The sequence below is a fragment of the Ceratotherium simum genome, chromosome 38 (assembly GCF_057802395.1).
Source record: "Ceratotherium simum simum isolate JZ-2026a chromosome 38, ASM5780239v1, whole genome shotgun sequence".
NCBI classification, from domain to species: domain Eukaryota; kingdom Metazoa; phylum Chordata; class Mammalia; order Perissodactyla; family Rhinocerotidae; genus Ceratotherium; species Ceratotherium simum.
Genome location: NC_141937.1, coordinates 10,060,601 through 10,080,530, shown reverse-complemented (window position 1 = coordinate 10,080,530; position 19,930 = coordinate 10,060,601). Strand labels below are relative to the sequence as shown.

General features: G+C 49.6%; 1 protein-coding gene across 3 annotated transcripts in view; it reads left to right on the top strand.

The window, feature by feature from the left end:
* Positions 1-19,930, top strand: part of SYNJ2 (synaptojanin 2) — a 97,531-nt gene that overhangs the window by 57,489 nt on the left and 20,112 nt on the right. For all 3 annotated transcript variants that reach the window (XM_014795483.2, XM_004440708.3, XM_087425090.1), the window contains exons 7-16: positions 2,277-2,373; positions 4,853-5,025; positions 6,346-6,427; positions 7,182-7,331; positions 7,426-7,591; positions 10,005-10,196; positions 12,346-12,427; positions 13,790-13,930; positions 15,606-15,798; positions 18,850-19,008. In XM_014795483.2, the coding sequence (XP_014650969.2) occupies positions 2,277-2,373; positions 4,853-5,025; positions 6,346-6,427; positions 7,182-7,331; positions 7,426-7,591; positions 10,005-10,196; positions 12,346-12,427; positions 13,790-13,930; positions 15,606-15,798; positions 18,850-19,008 (1,435 nt within the window). The remainder of the gene's footprint in view (positions 1-2,276; positions 2,374-4,852; positions 5,026-6,345; positions 6,428-7,181; positions 7,332-7,425; positions 7,592-10,004; positions 10,197-12,345; positions 12,428-13,789; positions 13,931-15,605; positions 15,799-18,849; positions 19,009-19,930) is intronic.

The following is a 19,930-nucleotide window of genomic DNA, read 5'->3' as shown; positions in this document are numbered from 1 at the left end:
TGTCACCTGCGTGGAGCTGCTTATGTCCGGATTCTTTGTGTGGGCATCAGGGGTGTTTAACCATTGGTCCCTCAGTGATGCCCTGAATCATGAGAAGGATGTTGCCAAATGGAAATCTGACTCCTCAATGTCCTGAAAAACTGCACGGTTTTCCAGGAAACTCCATATAACAGTCACATATGCGCAGAGAGAGTGAAAAAGACCCTACATGCACAGAGCCACCTCACTGACCTCGGTGTGGACTCCGAGACTCTTCCCCTTGGAGCCAGTGAAATGAGTTTTTAATTTATCAACAATAAGCGTATTATCTTATTTTTAAATTAAAAGGAAGGAAAGAAAAACCAACTCCCATATGCCAAGCACTGTACTTGTCACTTTTCCTCGTCTTTTTAGTCCTCAGAACCATTCTTTACGTAAGGAGGATTAGCCTTATGGTACAGACAAAGGAGCTAGCTCAGAAGGGATGAATAATGTGATTGAGGGTATTTGGGGCTGGGGACATGAATGATGATGTTTCTCTTCCAACCCTGGAATTTGGAACCACTTGAGACTTAGGTGCAGGCTTCAGGCACTTGGAGATGAGACATCAGCCTTATTTCTGATAAGCTGCATTGTGGGACACGGCTTGGATGTGTGGCCATATTGCACTTCTTCAATTTGGCGTTTCAGCGCCAAATCAAAGGGTCTCCATGACAGGCAGAGCTGAGAAGCCCAGACTGCCCACCAGAGCAGAGCCTGCTTTTGGCTCCACATGGTGGCCCTCAGGCCAGGATGCATCTTCTACGGGCATGCAGATCCAAAAGAGGGCCCAGAGGGGCCGACCTATGCACACCTCGTTTCTTCTGGCTCTCTCACCCAGGGCTGCCACATTGCACAGGTCCAGGGACAGTGCACAGCCTGTCCGCGTGTGCAGAGCCTGTTTTACCCCATCTCCTCAAGCCCTCTTCTTCCCCGAGGAGAGACTACAGGGAGGGCAGGCTGCCAGGAGCATCTTTCTAGGAGAATTCCTCCACACAGAGACAGGAGCTGGGGGTGGACTCACCCTTAACTCGTCAGCAGAGGAACCTAAACTACCCACTTGAGAATCCATATTCTTCTACTGCACACAGTTAGTAAGAGTGTTTTTCTCTTATTGGGCTAAAAATGGTTCTTTTGTAATAAACTTTTAAAAATCCGTTCATAAAAGAGGCACTTCATTCATTGTAGAAATTTGGAAAATACAAAAATATATAAAGAAGAAAAAAAATTTAAATCACATAAAATTCCACCACTTTTAACGTCTTGGAGTGTTATCTTCCAGTCTTTTTTCTATATTTAGGCATACGATCACACTATTAAAATACAATTTTGCATTTGCCTTTTGCATTATCTTTTTCTTTTTTTTTTTAAAAAAAACTACATGTTGGGGCTGGCCCGGTGGCACAGCAGTTAAGTTGGCGCGCTCCGCTTTGGCAGCCTGGGTTTCCTGGGTTCGGATCCTGGGTGCAGACCTACACACCACTCATCAGGCTGTGCTGTGGCAGCAGCCCACATACAAAATGGGGGAAGATTGGCACAGATGTTAGCTCAGGGCCAATCTTCCTCACCAAAAGAAAAACTACGTGTAAACATCTCTAACGTTATTAAAATTGTAAAGTTCCTTTTCAAAAGCTGGTGATAAAGGATAAATATTAGAGTCTCTCCCTAATCTTTCAACATGTGTATTTAAAAAATAGTCTCTGATGCACAAATATTTTCCTAAAGCCTGAAATTTTGGTGTGCCTTCTTGTTTGGGTTAAACATAATGAAATGCAGCACTTAGATAAAAAATTGGACACTGAGGTTGACAGCTTTCCTACCAGTTTCTCCAGTTTTGAGAAGGAAGGTACCAAGTGGAACCAGAAATTGATTTCAGAGATATGCATGTCACATTTATAAGGTTCTGTTAATGAAAGGCCAAGTTAGCTGTTCTGGATTTCCCGGGGGTACTTAAAGAAAGTCCAGCATATCCTTCGTCTGATATTATGCTTGTGTAGACGTCTGGTGTGCTGTGAGTTACTCTTGGTCGTGCCTTCATGCAAACAGACTGTTGACGTGCTTGTACCTGACAGTGGGGTTGAGTGAGCAGCCAAGGGGCTGGGAGAGGTTGGTTTTCTCCATCTCTTGGGCTCATTTTCCCACACTTCCGGTCCTGGGGAATGGCTCATCCTGGACCTCTAGTGCCCAGTGGGTCCCTTCCACACCCTCTCCCCTGTGCCTGGCCACATGGGGTCACGTGCTGCCCTGCTCCCTTGCAGGCATATGGTGCTTCTGAAGGAGCAGTATGGGAACCAAGTGGTCGTGAACCTGCTGGGGAGCAGAGGCGGGGAGGAGGTACTCAACAGAGCCTTCAAGGTAAACCCTGTCCCTTGCCAGCTTCTCCACATGGGCAGGGGTTGGGGGCGGGGGGCGGGCAGTGAGGGAGCCCAGGGCCCTGCCCAGAGGCAGGCTTCTGTGGGCACTGGAAACAGTTGCGCTGCTCTCATTACCTTCACCATGTTTGAGGTTTTTTTCCACAGCTCTTCAGCATTAGGCAATTTGGGTTCCTGACGTATGAAGCTTAATTTTTATGAACTGGTGGCTGGGAGAATTTTCTCAAAGTCAAAACAAAGCATCTCCCATCTCCAGCTGTACTTCCTCCTGGCTCCCCCCCCACACACACACATGCATGCACACGTGCACACGCACACGTTTGGGCTTCATCCCACGCATCCCTGACCTGCTCGGGGAGCCCGAGCTCCCCGTTCCTTCCTTGGTGTGGCTCAGCTGCTGGCTGGCACCTCCTGGCGAGCTCCCCGACACACCCGCAGGGCACTTGTGCCTGGAGTGGCTCGTTAGAGCTCTGGCTTGGTTTAAAGCAAAGAATCTTACATGGTTTCCTCCTGCTAACCTGGAGCCTTCAAACCTTCCATCCTTGTTTGGGCTGCCCCAGAAAGCTGTTTCCTGTGCCCGGCTCCCCAAGGCTTCCTGGGCCATGTTCAGGGGAGGTGCAGGGAGAGGCCCTGGACAGGGGAGGCAGCAGTTGGAGCGAAGTGTCCACCGGCCTCTCCCAGGTCTCTCCCTGTTCCAGAGCGCCCATGCGTATTCAGTCTGCTACATTAAAAGCTCCAGAGTGAGCTGTGGGTGCCTCCACAGTCCTTTCTCAGTCGCCCCCAGCTTAGTGGAGAAAAGCCCTCTGGTTGTTCAAAGCTCAAGGAAGCCCCTTATGGAGAGAGTTTGAAGTGCGACTTCATCTCAGTGGGAAGGGAGGGCCAACCTCTGCGTGTTCCTTGCTGTCCCGACCCCTGACTCCTGGCTGGTGGAGGCTGAATCCAGCTGCTGCTCATTTCTCTGCTCAGAAAAGCCACGTGCTTGGAGCAGACTTTCTGGTGGCCAGTTTCATTTGGGCAGACCTGCTTTTCCTGTTTGGTTTGTTGCTATTGGCAACAAGCTGGGAAGTATCTCCCCTCCCACCCATCTTGGCAGCAATGTTGGCAGCTTATTTTAAGGAAGAAGGAAAAAAAAAAACCCCAAGAATCTCTTCTCCTTTTGTGTCTTGACTTATGGAGAGAGGACGTCCTCAGCCCCTGTGTCAACTGGTGGAAGTGTCCCCTGTGCTGGTGGGCTCTTTGTCACAGAGGGGCAGGAGATGGCAGTGGTCCCATGGCCCAGGTGGGGGAGGGCAGGCTCCTGGGCAGGTAGGAGGTAAGAGGTGAACACTCCACTTGGGGGAGATCTGACTGGGCTCTGGCTCCCTCAGCTCGTCAGTTCTGCCACGCTGAGGTCCACACAGCGGGGGCCGGCCTGAGACCAGCAGTTGTCAGGCCACAAGTGGACAAGGCACTTGCTCTAGAACATAAAGCCAGCTAAGCAGCACACTGTTCAGTTCAGCTGACTTCTTCTTCATAGCAAGACTTTCTTAACGATGGCAGCACGCACTGATTTGCATTCTGGCTCATGGTGGATGGGCACTTTTGAGTTGTAGGGACCAGACAGCCCAAAGTCCTTCCTTCAAGGTCATTAGATTCTCTGGACGGGCGAATGCTGGACAAGTCTGACCTGAAGCCACGCAGGAGGGTGTGGGGTGGGGGAGGCCTGAGGCCAGGTGCCCTGGGAAGGCAGCCGGTTCACCCTTTACTGTCTGGCGAGAGAGCTGAGGAGTTGTCAGCTGAGGTTTCTCGTGTGGAAGGGAGGCCTCTGCCTGGTGCCTACCTGCTGTGCCTGCCCATCTCCGGCCCCACCTCCATTCCAGTTTGTGTGCAGGCTGGGCCCACTGGCCCCGCCACTCGTCTCCCCCATCCTGAAGTTTCATTGGGCTGCACATCCTCTCAAGGGGCCCGGAGGACCGGCCAGGACACTTGGCTGCTTCTGAGCACACCCACCCAGAGGCTTGCGCTTATCAGGATGGGGCTGGTTACCAGGGCGACGGTGACCTGGATTATGAGCTCCATAGCCCACTGCCCTGCCCTGTCCCTGATGGGCCCCTGTCACTTGGGTGCCCAAAGAACAGAGCAGCCCTTCCCTCATCGGTGCCCCCCGGAGAGCCCTGCGGAAGGGTGGTGTCGGTGCAGGGGTGTGGGCTGCCCCTGGGAGCCACACCCACTCTGGCTGTCTTGCCCCAGGTGCACCTTCCTCCCTTCTGCAGGCAAGATGCTCTTCGTGGTCTTGTCCCCGGGGTCTTTGTTCTGTGCTTCCCTTTCAGGGTCAGGACTGATAACTACTTGATCCACTCTAAGCTTTAAAGCTAAACTGTGCACTCCAGTGAGTGAGCCACTGGGATTCCAGCTGTGAGAGGAGGTTTGCAGTCACCGTCCCTTCCCTCCTTCCCTGCCACCCTCTTCCTTTCCCCTTTCAGAAGTTGCTCTGGGCTTCCTGCCATGCTGCTGACACGCCTATGATAAACTTTGACTTCCATCAGTTTGCCAAAGGCGGCAAGCTAGAGAAATTGGAGAACCTCTTGAGGCCCCAGCTGAAGCTCCACTGGGATGACTTTGACGTGTTCACCAAGGGCGAGAATGTAAGTCCACGGTGAGTCTCCGCCTGCGTCTTCATCTTGCTGTTGGGCGAGCTAGCAGCGGGAGGGTTGTGTGCCCTCCCTCACTACTAGCTACCCTTGCAGTTTCCTGGCCACAGGCTCAGCGATGTTGGGGATCCTGGGTTCCAGCCTTCTCCTTTCCCTTCTGGAATCAGAACATGCTTTTGAATTTTGCAAGTAGATGGTAAAGCATGGTTTTATGGCAAAATAAATTTACTAATAAAGGGAACTAGGTTAAAACATGGATCCATGGTGACTATACAACTTATTGTCCAAACCGTGATGAGAACCCCTGAGAGTGAAGGGGGACAGGTGGCATAACCCTGACGGCCCAAGGAAGCCGGGACGTGGACTCCCTGCTCAGAAGAAAAAGGAGGTCCAGTTTCCTCAAATCACAATACAGTCAGGCCTCGTTATTGAGATTCTGTGTTTGCAAATTTGCCCACTTGCTAAAATTTATTCGTAACTCCAAAATCAATACTCATGGTACTTTTACAGACCTGCTCAGAACCGTGAAAAATTTGAGCCATCCAATGTGCACGTTCCCAGCAGGGGCGGAGCAAGGCCATGCTCTGCCTTCCCGTTCCAGCTCTCCTGCTATAAACGAGTGTCCTTTTCATAGTCTATTTAGTGCCATGTTTGTCATATTTTTGTGCATTTTATGGGTATTTCACTGTTTAAAATGGCCCCCAAGTATAGTGCTAAGTGCCATCTGGTGTTCCTAAGCACAAGAAGGCAGTGACATGCCTGATGGAGAAAATAGGTGTGTTAGAGAATCTTCCTTCAGGAATGAGTTACAGTGCTGTTGGCATGAGTTCAATGTTAATGAATCAACAATGTGTATTAAATTAGCTGTCTTTAAACAGAAACACATATAAAACAAGGTTCTGTGGTGACTAGTTGATGAAAATGTGTGACCAGAGGCTCAGAGGAACCTTACCCTCTATTTCTCCTAGGAGCAATGGTTCAGCATTTGCTAATTTGCTAATGGTTCAACTAGAGAATTGTTCATGGCAACATTCTAGAACATAACTGTGGCAAATAATGAGAATTGACTGTGTTTATAATGACCCAGGTGTGCAGGCCGCTGAGCGTGTGCTCTGAGGTCTGCCTGCTGCTTCAGCAGTGCTGGGGTCCCTCGGATGCTAGGGTCCATCAGGAGGTATTCTGGGGGTCCTGGTGGGCTACTGGGGAGGAGGTGAGTTTTGATGCAAGTTTCCTCAGGGGTCTCCAGTCAAACATAGGCCATCATGCTACAGCCATTGCTCCTTCAAATGTAACTTGTAACCATTTGAGTTTCCTGTTTTCCTAAGTTTTCAGAAAGGCACTTTGCGGATGAATTGTCTCGACTGCCTGGACCGAACCAACGCGGTGCAGAGCTTCATTGCGCACGAGGTCTGTCCCTGCCTCAGCCCCAGGCCATATGTGTCATGTCCTATACTTTCAGTGGGGACTAGGCTGTGTGCCTTCATCAGCAAGATAAGGGTAGTGTCACTGGGCTAACTTTCTGACTGTGGGGAGACAGGACAGGGATGTGCCGGGCATCTGGAGAGAGGTTTTCCTGGGTGGCTGGCTTGCCTGTGCCCCAATATGCCTTTGACCCATCATAGGCACCCTTTTCAGACCCTTTTTGGAATGCATCCTAGACGTGGTAGCCCAAGGGTGCCAGGTGCCACTTTGAGGAACAGTAGTTCTGTGGAATGATTATTGTGAATATACCGTTGGGCAAAGGCAGTGTCAGGCTGGCTGAGACGAGGCTGAGTTTGAAGCCTGGGAGGGAGACCTGAGTCTGTCTAGTGACCCGCTGCCTGGGTGACCTCTCCTAGCGCACTGCTGGGGTGGGGTCAGCACTGTCTGTCGTCTACCCCTGCTTGCTGTCTAGCCCTCTGGTAGTGGGGGTGGAGGGGGCAGGAGTGAGGGGGTCAGAGGAGGGCTAGGTGGAATGATAGGTTAGATAAAGTTGGGGTGAGTTGTGGTGGGAGGTCCCGTTCTCTGCTACAAGGATTCTTTGTCCTCTGGAGGGGCACAGAGTAATCCACGATGTGCCGAATAAGGAACTCACTGGGATGGCGCCTGGTGACGTTCCCCCAAGGCAGCTGTGGGGGAGCTTCTGGGCGAGAATGAGTGACAACGGTCCCTTCTCCCACAGGTCCTTCATCTGCAACTCGAGAGCCTAGGGCTGAATTCAAAGCCCATTGCTGACCGCTTCGTGGAGTCCTTCAAAGCCATGTGGTCTCTGAATGGGCACAGTCTGAGCAAGATGTTCACGGGCAGCCGCGCCCTGGAAGGGAAAGCCAAGGTAGGGGTGGGCTGTGGGCGGAGGGTGGGGGCCTGGGCAGAGGATGGGGCCCTGCATGGATCCCTCTCACAGCCTGTGGTCTGGCTCACGGCAGGTGGGGAAGCTGAAGGACGGGGCCCGGTCCGTGTCTCGAACCATCCAGTCCAACTTCTTTGATGGGGTGAAGCAGGAGGCCATCAGGCTGCTGCTGGTTGGGGACGTCTACACCGAGGAGTCTACAGACAAGGGAAGGATGCTCCTGGACAACACGGCCCTGCTGGGTAAGGGGCTCCCGCTCTGCCTGCAAGGAGGTGTCCAGCTGCCCTGCCACCCGGAGGGCGTGGGAGGTGGCATGCTAGCCAGCCCTTCCCACCCCTCCCCATGTAATCGCAGGTGGCGGGTGGCAGACACTCCCCTGAGCTGTAGGACAGAGGGAGAGAGCTTCTGGGCTCTGCACTTCCAGCCCATGACTTCAGGTTGACCAGTTGACCTAAGCATCTTGCGGCTGTGTTTTGTGTTCTTTTATGAGGGAGTTAGTTAGTCATGTGCAGCCACAAGAGGAGGCAGAGGAAGGGCTCAGGAAGAAACAAAGTTTATTATACTCACAAGTCCTAGAGATGGGGGATGGGCACGGCATGCAGGGCCACATGGAAAACCCCAGGGTGGGCAGGAGGCAGGAGCTAAGGGAGTTTCCTTTACTGGGGCTTCAGAGAGAAAGGTGGGGCAGAGTGAACAGCTTAGGGTTGACCAACTTGAATATTTCCTGTGGGCTTTGGGCTAGAGAGGTGGGATCTACTTGGATGGTACCAGTTCCTGGGATGATTAAGGCAGAGGAATATTGCCTCCAGGGTGTGAGGGCCCACAGAGGAGGTGACTCAGGATTGGTTAGTTTGCACATCACACCCACGCTCTTGGCTGAGTCTAAGAATTGACTAGCCCTGGGAGGGGCCATGTCTCCCCAGCCAGAAAGGTTTTTTAAGATGACAAACATCATAATATACAGAAAATAAAAAGATATGTGCAATACTGGCTGTCACTGTACTTCCTGGGAGTCGGTTCTTTCTGGCCTCGAGTATGAGCCTGCTCTTGTACTCTCTTAGTTTGGACTATGTTTCCAAGCCCAGAGGAGGGGAGAAATCAAGAGGACTCAACAGCAGTCAGTGTGCTATTCTAAAAGTGTCCATTTCTTTGAGTGCTAACTCACACTAGAAACTCTCAGCCCGAATGGGTTCTTGGTCTCATTGCCCGGTCTCATTTGTCCCCCGGAGTCTCCTGTGAGGGTGGCCCCGGGACCCTGTAGAAGTGCAGGAGGGCAAAGGACACAGTCATCTCCTGGGATGAGAACACCTTCTGCTCTCGGGGCTGAGACTGTCATGATTCCGTCAATAGCTAATGGTTTCCTTTTTTTTTTGAGAGACAACTGACATAATATTCTCTGAGTTTCAGGTGTACAACATAATGATTCAATATTTGTATATATTGGGAAATGGTCACCACAATAAGTCTAGTTAACATCCATCACCACACAGTTACAATTTTTTTCTTGTGACGAGAACTTTTAAGACTTCTCTCATCAGCTTCCAAATGTACAGTACAGTGTTGTTAAATATAGTCTCCATGCTGTACATTACATCCCCAGAACTTATTTTATGACTGGAAGTTTGTACCTTTTGATCCCCTTCACCCATTTCACCCACCCCCTATCTCCCACCTCTGGCAACTCCCAGTCTGTTCTCTGTATCTGAGTTCAGTTTTTTGGGGGCTTTTTTGTTGTTGATTTTTTTTTAGTTTCCACAGATAAGTGAGCTAGTGGTTTCTTTGGGAAAATTTTAATGGCTTCTTATCCCATAGAGCCTGTAAACATTATAGAGTGAATGGAAAAGAAGGGGAGACCCAGCATTTTTCCTTATAGGAATGTATAAGTCTTGTTTTAGAAATTTTCGGTGTTTTTGAAAAATTAATTGGCCCATGTTTAAAATAATTCACAGCCCTTTTCTACTGTCATTCTTCCATCACTAGGGGAACTCTTATTTGGCTTCTAATAGCCAAGGTGCTATTTGTCTGTCCTGGAAATCAGGCCAGCTCAGTAAAAGCTGAGAGGAGCTCTGAGTAGTACAGTGAGTCTTATTTAGGAGCAAGGCGGATAGGATTTAGTTGTGGGTTAAGTCACTAGTTTAAAAATGGAATACATTTTGGAAATCTAGAGGATGGACGTGGTTCAGAGTAGTGATTTTTTAAAGCCCTGAGTCTGAGGTAAAACAGAACATTTCAGGCATGCAAGATGGAAGGTGGAAAATGCCAAGATGGGTGTGAGACATTTAAAGTTTTATATATATTTTGAACTATAGTAAGTTGCGATGTCCCCTTGCCTAAATTCCCACTGGATCCTGGAGGGATTGCTGAGGATGAGAGTCCCTGTGATCTGATGTCACAACCTCTGTGGCTCTGGTTGGGGGAAGGGTGTGGAGGGAGGAACATCCGTGTTTTCAGGACTTTGTGGCAAAGATGCCCTAGGGAAGTGTACTGGTTATGCAGGATTCTAAGCTCTTGTCATCTGCGTAAGGAGCATTGTTTGGCTCATATCTATAGGATCGTGAATTCCTCTCTCTCTGACAGGGAGCCCCATCTGTGTTTTGGGGGATGTGTGGGGTTTTGGAGTGCAGGCAAACATGCCCTTTTTATGTGTCCTTACAGTGACTCCCAGGATCCTGAGAGCGATGACGGAGCGCCAGTCGGAATTCACAAATTTCAAACGGCTCTGTATTGCCATGGGAACCTGGAACGTGAATGGGGGAAAGCAGTTCAGGAGCAACCTCCTTGGGACAGGGGAGCTGGCTGACTGGCTGCTCGACTCGCCCACACTGTCCGGAGTCGAGGAATCCCAGGGTGAGCACTGTGGCTTCGGTGACAACAAAATACATATTCCATCGAGCCCTTGGGTCTGACCTCTTCCAGATTCGTTCACTTGTGAAATCTGGTGTTTGGCGTTCTCACTCCTTGGAATGTTTAGAAAGCGCCGTGGTCTGACTTTCCAGAACACGGGTGAATTAACTGCTTGGTGCCTTCTGTTTTCCAAGTGTTTAGAAGAGTTATCAAAGTGGCGAATCTCTCTTTTCTCTTCACATATAGAGATTTTGCAGTTTTAGGTTTCGATCATGAGAACCTTTTGTTGTAAGGATGATGTGGCTTCTAGAGCCGTGTCACCGTAAGGAGCTGGGTGCTCCTTTCATGTTGCTTCTGACCAAGAATGACTTGTCTCTGCCTTTTCCCAAACCAACTATGTGACTATATTCATCTGCTTTAAGTAGTCATGAAAGAATTTGTGTACCTTTTTTTTTTTTTTTAAAGATTTTATTTATTTATTTTTTCCCTCCAAAGCCCCAGTAGATAGTTGTATGTCATAGCTGCACATCCCTCTAGTTGCTGTATGTGGGACGCGGCCTTAGCATGGCCGGAGAAGCGGTGCATCCGTGCACTCCCGGGATCCGAACCCGGGCCGCCAGCAGCGGAGCCTGCGCACTTAACCACTAAGCCACGGGGCCGGCCCTGTGTACCTTTTAAGAATAAAATAATTCCAAATTTGACACCTCAACCCTTTATCTTATATCATGCAAGCTAATATTTAACGGCCTCAGAACTCGGGATTTGAAGAATAAATGATTTTTCTCCAGGTAGCATTTATCCAGGGGCCTGGCTTTTTCCAGCTTCCTTGGATTCTGGCAGATACTCGCGAGTCAGTTCTCTTCCTGTTGATGTGCAGGAGCCTCTCCTTCTCAACAGCTGCCCCGGGCGATGCCCAGCACCCTGTCCCCTGCTGTCCCATGCACTGTCCACACCCCCCTTGCTGCCTCGGCGGGGCAGGGTAGCTTGAGTCCACAGATCGGAGTCACTGAGATTCTCTGTCCGTGTTGGGGGTGACTGTTCTGAACGCCCACCGGAGCAGGCTCTGTAAATGTGAGAACATTAGTGCAGCCTTGCCTGAAGAAGCTTCCCTCCTCCCTCTGCATTCGCCTGCAGGAACGGAGTGGGTGGCAATAACAAGCTGGCTGTTCCTCTGCAGGGGATTTTATTGTGACAGTGGGCCCACTCCTGCTCCCACTAGAAACTCACCAGATTCAGGAGAAGGAAGGAGTGCTGTGTTGCCAGGCAGATCAAACAAAGGAAAACATATTTTTTCTTTAAACAAAGAAGAGAAAAGAAACTCTAAGCCGGTTAAGCTTGAAGTTCCAGGTTGCCTTGTGGGAGGGAGTGGACAGCCTGGCCTTTCCCGATGCAGTCGGGGAGGGAGGATGTCACTTTCTACTGCAGCCGGGCTTGATGGCTCAGGCCTCTGAGCATCAGGAGGACACGACTAGAGAGATGTGGCAAATGACTGCAGGGTTATATTAAACCCTGGCCTTCCCTGTGAAAGGGAACAAAGAGAGAAGGGATGAGTAACACCTCCTGGCTCGCTGTCCTTCCTGGAAACCAGGCATTTCTGTAGCAGATTTCGTCAGAGGGGTTCCCGAGCAGGGCTGGGTCTTCTCTGCCCCCCAGGACAACTGTGACCACAGTCAGTCATTAACCAGGCAAGGCTGGGCCCAGCCCTGTGAAAAGTACATGAGGGACACAGACAAGTAGGAGACAGCACTGGCCCAAGTACCTTAGGTCTGGTCGGGGACAGGGGTCTGATGTATGTGGAAGTTCTCAGGAAGGAAGAGGGGCCGACAGGATTATGGGGGGCCCACGTGTAAGCTACCTTACACGTGCCATCTGATTTACACTTCTTGACCACCCTGGGAGGTGCCGGTTACTGGCCCTTTTGCAGAGACAGAAGCAGGGGATGGAGAGGTTAGCAGCGTGCCCCGGGGTGTAGACAGAGGAAGGCGTGTGCACAGTGGGAGACGGAGGGAAGGTCCACACTCTGCCCTTGTGGCCTGGATGAGTGACTGGGCAGTGGGACAGTGGGGCTCACAGAGGCAAATGTGGCGCCCCACAAGTCGGGTAACAGTCCTTGTTGGGTCTGATTTCCTTCATCTCCTGCCTTGTTCTCCAGATGACAGCAGCCCGGCTGACATATTTGCCGTGGGCTTTGAGGAGATGGTGGAGCTGAGCGCAGGGAACATTGTCAATGCCAGGTAGGCGGCCAGGCGCGAGGGGTGCAAGAGGGTGCCGTGAAACTCACCCAGGTTTTCCCGAGCCGGGTGCCTGGCTGGGAGCAGGGCCCCTGAGTCCTGTGTCTGAATACGCTAACCTGTGCCCCTCGATGGGTGGGTCCTTCTGACTGATGGAATGGTCCTTCCCCATAGGCACAGATACGCACCTCCCCATTCCTCCTTCTCTGCTAATTAAGGAAATCCAAGGAAGGGCGGGTTATCGCTGTATATGAGGTGCTGCCACCTCGGCCACTTGTGGAGGCTCATTCGTGCTGCAAGCTGGCCTGTGTGAGCCTGGAGGGTGTGGGCTGAGGGCTGGGCTGGGAGGGTGCTGATTCACGATTCCTGGGCAAAGGTGAGAAAGCATGAGTGCGGGGAGGAGGTACTCCTCTTCTCTCCAGCAGGTATGGAGGAAAGAAAAACACTGCATTAGCATTGGGTATAAGGGCCGCTGGACTTTTTTCCCCCTATACTGGTGCAGCTTTTTAAAAAAATTATTTTATTGGTGTCATATTGGCTTATAACATCGTGTAATTTCAGATGTACATTATTATATATCAGTTTCTGTATAGTCTGCATCATGTTCACCACCAATAGTCTAGTTTTTTTCTGTCGTCATACATATGTGCCCCTTTACCCCTTTCGTCCTTCCCCCACCCCCTTCCCCTCTGGCAACCACTAATCTGTTCTCCTTATCTATGTGTTTGTTTATCTTCCACATGTGAGTGAAATCATATGGTGTTTGTCTTTTTCTTTCTGGCTTATTTCACTTAACATAATACCCTCAAGGTCCATCCGTGTTGTTGCAAGTGGGAGATTTTGTCTTTTTTTATGGCTGAGTAGTATTCCATTGTATATATATTATATATACACACACACACATATATTGTATTTATATGTATATATGTGTATGTATACAATGTATATATGTACATTGTGTGTATATATATGTATATATATACCACATCTTCTTTATCCATTCATCCGTTGATGGGCAGTTGCTTCCACGTCTTGGCTATTGTGAATAATACTGGTGCAGCTTTATTTCAAAGAACTTTCTGAACCGATAATAAAACCCGATTCTCTGGAGCTCTTATGAGCAAGGTCCTGGGTGGGTTTCAGGCGGGGGATGGGGAAGGGGTATGTGCAGTGATGCCTACAACACAACCAGAAATATGTGGATAGTCCGTGGCAGGAATTAGGGCATGACACTAAAATGGGACTGCAGGCAGTACACAATCAGTTCTGTAAGAAGAATAAACCAAGAGCTGCAGGAGTTTGTGGGTGGGAGAGCCCACTTCCAGCTCACTGTAAACAGCATCATTCTTTTCTTTTCCTTCCCAGTACCACCAACAGGAAGATGTGGGGTGAGCAGCTTCAGAAAGCCATATCACGCTCTCATAGGTACATTCTCTTGACCTCGGCACAGCTGGTGGGCGTCTGTCTTTATATCTTTGTGCGTCCGTACCATGTCCCATTCATCAGGTAAGAACATTTAGTTTCTGAACATCTGGGGGGAACACGGGATTGTTTGTCTTGCTGTTTTGTTCTGACTTCCTCCTCCTCCTCCCCTCCTGCAACAGGAATCAGAACCTGCCATTATTCTAGCAAAATGTAACAAAACCCCCGAGAAAAAACTAGGCTGAATAGAATATTGTCTAGCAATCAGAAAGTCACAATGGAAACCTTCTAGCTCAGGAAGCTGAACTCTTTTAGACGGAATGTTTCATGATCATTGTCACCCAAGCTCAGTCTTGCATGAGGAAGGGGATTACTTGCTGAAATTTTAGACGGGAAACCTCTGACTAAGAGCTGAGTGCCTCATCAGGAAATGCCAATTCTTTTGTCTCTTTTAAAAAGAATTCTAAGTAAGATGTGTGGGCAGAAAGCCTCTACCACTGTCACCCAAAGTGTCACCAAAGTGACAGCTTTGTAAATGTCAGAAAGGGGGAAACCTTAGGAAATGAGTGTTCTTTTAGGAAAAGGTGTGCGTGCATGTGTGTGTGTGTGCATGCGTTTGTGTTTTAAGGTTTGAGAGGAATTCACCTCTTCCCTCAACCGTCTCATAGCTTCAATTGCTGCCTGGGCTCATTCGCGTCATGAGAATTTCCTCCGGTCTTTCTCATTGCCGATACCAGGCGTTGAGCCAGCCTTCTGTCCTCCCGGGTTGAACTCCTCCACGTGTTTAGAGGGCCCCAGGTCTGCCCATGGCAGCACTTGGAGACCAAGACTGTGCTCCGTGTTCATGATCCTCTTCTGTGACTTTGGGAAAATGTTGACGTCCCCGTCCCCCTGACTGTTTGTCATGGCAGTGTGGAAGTGTCCAAAGTGAGTGAGTGAAGGTCAGCTAAGGTTAGAGTAAAGGGAGGGTTAGGGCGGAGGTTAGGGATGAACATGAGAAAGGGCGGCATGCTGAGGAGTTCCAGATTTCCCAGACGCCACCTAAGGTCCCGGACACCTGTGTCCTCGACTCTCGCTCCTTCAGCCTCCAGCTTACTAGCTCGCACACCTGTTGGCCAGTTACCCCCTCACCTATCTGCCAGGTGGTCGTCCCAAGAACAGGTGTGGGCCTCAGTCCGGGCTTCAGCCCATGGTCCTGTGTGCATTATAAGTTGGCATTTTAATGCAAGCAGGAGTCTGCCTCGAAACCACCTACCCAGCCCAGCATAAATAACTGGATGTTTCCTGTGTCTTAAAATGTGGATTAGCTGAAGGTCCCTCCTGTGCTGTACAGGAAAGCTGCATGGGGTGGGGTGGAGGGTGGTTATGTCCACGCTGCTTCTGTAGCCAGAATGAGAAAAGGAAGCGGAAAGCAGGGATGGAGGTGATTCAGCCTCGCTGGGGCTTCAGGGGTGCTTTTGTGAGTGCAGAGCATTTCAGAGTTGGGGCCCTGCAGCCGATCCTCCAAACCTCCCACAAGGCAACAACCGGCAGTGAGAGGAAGGAGGTTAGGAGTGATGACAGAGTTGATGGCGGTCACGCTGGTCGCTGTGGCCTGGCTGCTGAGGACGTGACTAAACAGTCTCTGAGCTGACGGCTTTGGAGTCTTCAGAGCCGCAAGCTTCGCACTGCTACCCAGCTCTTCTCTGTAGCAAAACAGTTCATGCTTTTCCTTCGGAGCCACTGAGAAGTCACCGCGTGTGCACATTCTCTGTTCCAGGGATGTGGCGATCGACACGGTGAAGACGGGCATGGGAGGGAAGGCAGGGAACAAAGGTGCCGTGGGCATCCGCTTCCAGCTCCACAGCACCAGCCTCTGCTTCGTGTGCAGCCACCTGACGGCCGGGCAGTCCCAGGTGAAGGAGAGGAACGAGGACTACAAGGAGATCACCCAGAAGCTGAGTTTCCCGATGGTGAGCCCGTGGCGGCCAGCACCGCTGATAGGGCGCGTCTGCTGGCTCCTGCTCAGTTCCGCCCCACACATGGTTTCCTGAGCTGCTAATGTGGGCAGGCATTGGGGACGCGCCATAGGGGTCTCCCTGCCTTTGGGGCTCAGCACTGGAGAGGGGAGATGACCTGGGACGGGGAAATAGAGTTAAGCCCAGGGAGTCTGGCCCTGGAGCGTTCTAGCCCCCTTATCTCTATAGGCTTCCTGAACGCCCTTATGAACCCTACGTTTTCTTATGGTGTGCATTTTCCAAGTTTCTAATCAAGGGAGTGAAATGGGGAAAGAAAACCAACGTGTCCACGCTTTGTCCCAGTTAGTGGAACATTTGAAGCCAAACAGTATAAGGCTCGGTTTTCTTGAGATTCACAGCCTTCACACCTGCGTTCTGTTGTGGCTCCGACAAGAAGGCCCGTTTTTGAAATCAGTGAATTCGCGACTCAAGAGCCCTGGATGCGCCTGGCTGGTCTCCAGGTTGCCAATAACATGCATCACACCGCCCTCTAGTGGTGGTCGGAGGTTTCCATTCTGGGGCTGGCAGATTCTCTTTTCCAAGTTCAGATTTGAATGTTCTCCTTCCTGTGCAAAGATGACGGCCCGCACACCTTCAGCCTGGTGCAAGCACCTGTTTCCCAGCAGCGAGGGTAGACTTCAGCTCTGCTCGCCGCGTATTCTGCCAGTGTCTGTGACACGGTTGGCCGGGTCCTGGAGCTCTTCCATATGAGGCCGGGTCCCTTAAAACTGACATCCCAGATACTAGGCTGGACACGCACTCAAGGCAAAAATTCTGTAGTTTTCATTAATAAGGGCCGTAATCCTTGTTATGGTGTTTATTTCTTGTCTTAAAGAAGAAACAAATAGATGAGTTGGGAAATTTGCAATTTGTAGTTTTCCAGATTATGTAGGACATTACACATGTTTCCTTTGTGTGTCTATGTAGTTAAAAAAAAAAATGTCCAGGGCCGCCCCGGTGGCTTTTAAGTGCACGCGCTCCACTGCTGGCGGCCCAGGTTCGGATCCTGGGCGCCCACTGACGCACCGCTTCTCCGGCCATGCTGAGGCCGCGTCCCACATACAGCAACTAGAAGGATGTGCAACTATGACATACAACTATCTACTGGGGCTTTGGGGAAAAAAAAAACGAGGAGGATTGGCAATAGATGTTAGCTCAGAGCCAGTCTTCCTCAGCAAAAAGAGGAGGATTAGCATGGATGTTAGCTCAGGGCTGATCTTCCTCACAAAAAAAAAAAAAATGTCCAGCCCTTCTCACTTAAAAAAGTGCTATTTTGAAATAGTAAACTTGGGACACATTCAAAATATTTGAAGGGCTGTGAGCTTATAATACAGCTTTTTTTTTCAACCACAGAAATATTGAGGGTACCTGCAAGTTTGTACTCTACACCTGCGTTGTCCAGTAGAGTAACCACTAGCCACAAGTAGCTATTTAAATTTAAATTAATTAAAATTAAATAGAACAGAAAATCCTTGGTTGCACTGGCTGCATTTCAAGTGCTCAGTGGCCACCTGTGGCTGGTGGCTCCTGTTTAGATGGCGTGGATGGAGAACATTTCCATCACTGCAGAAAGTTCTATTAGACATGCTGCTCTACACACTCATTTTATTTGGTTGAGATAATTTCAGTCTTCTGTCCAGATTAGTGTTGTGGGTTGGGGGAGTGGGAATGCCACCTAGTGTAGTGAAACAGAAACAGATTTTGGAGCGAGGCAGATCTGAGTTCAAATCTTGTCTTTATCCTGCACTAGCTGTGGAACCTTGAGCAAGTTTTTCTGAACTTCTTTCTTTTAATCTAAAAGAGAGCCAATAGTGTGTGCTTCACAGGGTTGCTCTGAGGACTACGTGCCCCCGGAACAGAGTCTAGCCCTTATAGACAGTTGATTCATAGCAGCTGCTGTCGTGGTTGTGATTCCTAGGTGGGGGAGAGAGTGAGGATCCGGAGCCCTCCAGGGCTGCGCTGGTGGACCGCGGGCTCAGAGTGGCTGGGCAGGATGAGGTGGGAGGGGAAATGAGACGGAGGCTCACAGGATGAAAATGTATAAAATCCATCAAGTTTTACAAAGTTGCACATCCTCAGGGCTGGCCTGGTGACATAGTGGTTGGGTTCGTGTGCTCTGCTTTGGTGGCCCGGGGTTTACAGGTTCAGGTCCTGGCATGAAGCTATGCACCACTCATCAGCCCATGCTGTGGAAGCGTCCCACATACAGAATAGAGGAAGATTGGGGCAGATGTTAGCTCAGGGCCAATCTTCCTCACCAAAAAAAAAAAAAAATTGCATATCCTGAGCATTTATAATTATTTTCTTTTCTGTTTTTTTTGGGGGGGAGGAAGATCAGCCCTGAGCTAACATCCATGCCAATCCTCCTCTTTTTGCTGAGGAAGACCAGCTCTGAGGTAACATCTATTGCCAATCCTCCTCCTTTTTTTTCCCCCAAAGCCCCAGTAGGTAGTTGTATGTCATAGTTGCACATCCTTCTAGTTGCTGTATGTGGGACACGACCTCAGCATGGCCGGAGAAGCGGTGTGTTGGTGCACACCCGGGATCCGAACCCGGGCCACCAGTAGCGGAGCGCGTGCACTTAACCGCTAAGCCACGGAGCCAGCCCCATATACTTATTTTCTTAAACCTCATTGTCATAACACTGACTGTTTGGCAGTTCTACTTAGGAAATAGACATACAAGTAGGAGCACAGCCTGATCCTCGAGGTGGGAGCGGCAGAGTAAATAATGATAGTCATGCTTCCCTAGTGAGTGTTGGAGTTTTTTCCAAACTACCCCAAAACACTATTATTTAAAATAAGAAAGTAAACCACGTAGAAGTTCCTCAGTAGGTTTATGGGATTAGTGAAAACTGAGTTGGTCTAGTAGAAGACTTTTTTTTTTTTTAAGTAACATGTTAAGAAAAACGCATCTGCTTGTCATGTGCGTGGTGAGCTGGGTTTTCTCCCCCTCCCCTTCCTTGCAAGATGGGCCAGAATGATCATGATTTTCTTTACAACTTAGGGAAGAAACATCTTTTCTCACGATTACGTGTTTTGGTGCGGTGATTTCAACTACCGCATCGATCTCACTTACGAAGAAGTCTTCTATTTCGTTAAACGCCAAGACTGGAAGAAACTGCTGGAATTTGATCAGCTACAGCTACAGAAATCAAGTGGAAAAGTAAGTTGTACTTTTAAAATATTTTTTAGCAGCTGCTCCAATAGGAAATAACAGCTACTGCATGTGTACGCTAGTGTTTGGCAAATTAAGTTCCACAAGTGGATTTAAGGATGAGTCCAATATTGTAGAAAACACGTGTGGCATATGAAGTTAGAGAAACGTGGCGTCCATTCATGCACACTTCCTGTTCCTCCTCACATGGCTTTCACTGGCCATTCAGGGACTGTGTGTCTTCTCATGGCCGGAGGGGCCATCACTGTATGAAAGGGCCTGGTGAACACATAAGCCAGCTATAGGAGCTAATGTGAATGCTAATGTACGCAGGTCCACCCCATCTCATCCTCATGTGCAAGGCTTGTAGGCACTGCTGTATTTCAGGTATACTAAGCCACCAAGTGACACTTTAGACTCTGCTCGAAATACTTCATTTTGGTGCTATCTCTGTTTGAACACACTAACGAATTATAACAATATCCAATACACTTTTCACACCAATTTGTATGGGTAATCCTTAAGACCATCCTACAAATTAGGTAGTATACCCATTTTCTAGATAAGAAAACTGAGGCCAAGGTCAAATAACTTGTCCAAGACCACGCAGTCAGTACACAAAGCCATGATACAGCCAAGGGTGTCAAACTACAGGGCTGTTTCTCCCCTATGTGACCCCTGTGCAGTTTTCAGTGACTCTGTAAGTCATGACATCATAGGAAAGATTCAAGTAGAAGATCTGTCCTCAGTTCTTCAGGGTCATACTGGCCAGCCTCCAGATGACACGAATCTTATCCTCTCATCCAACTAATACTGGTTGTTTATTTTGGTGCCTGTTGGCTTCCCAGCAGGATGAGCTGAGATGAGGGAAGCACAGCTAAGTTCCATTTACCTTTTGAAAATGCAGCTGGTTCAATGTGTGAAGATAGGA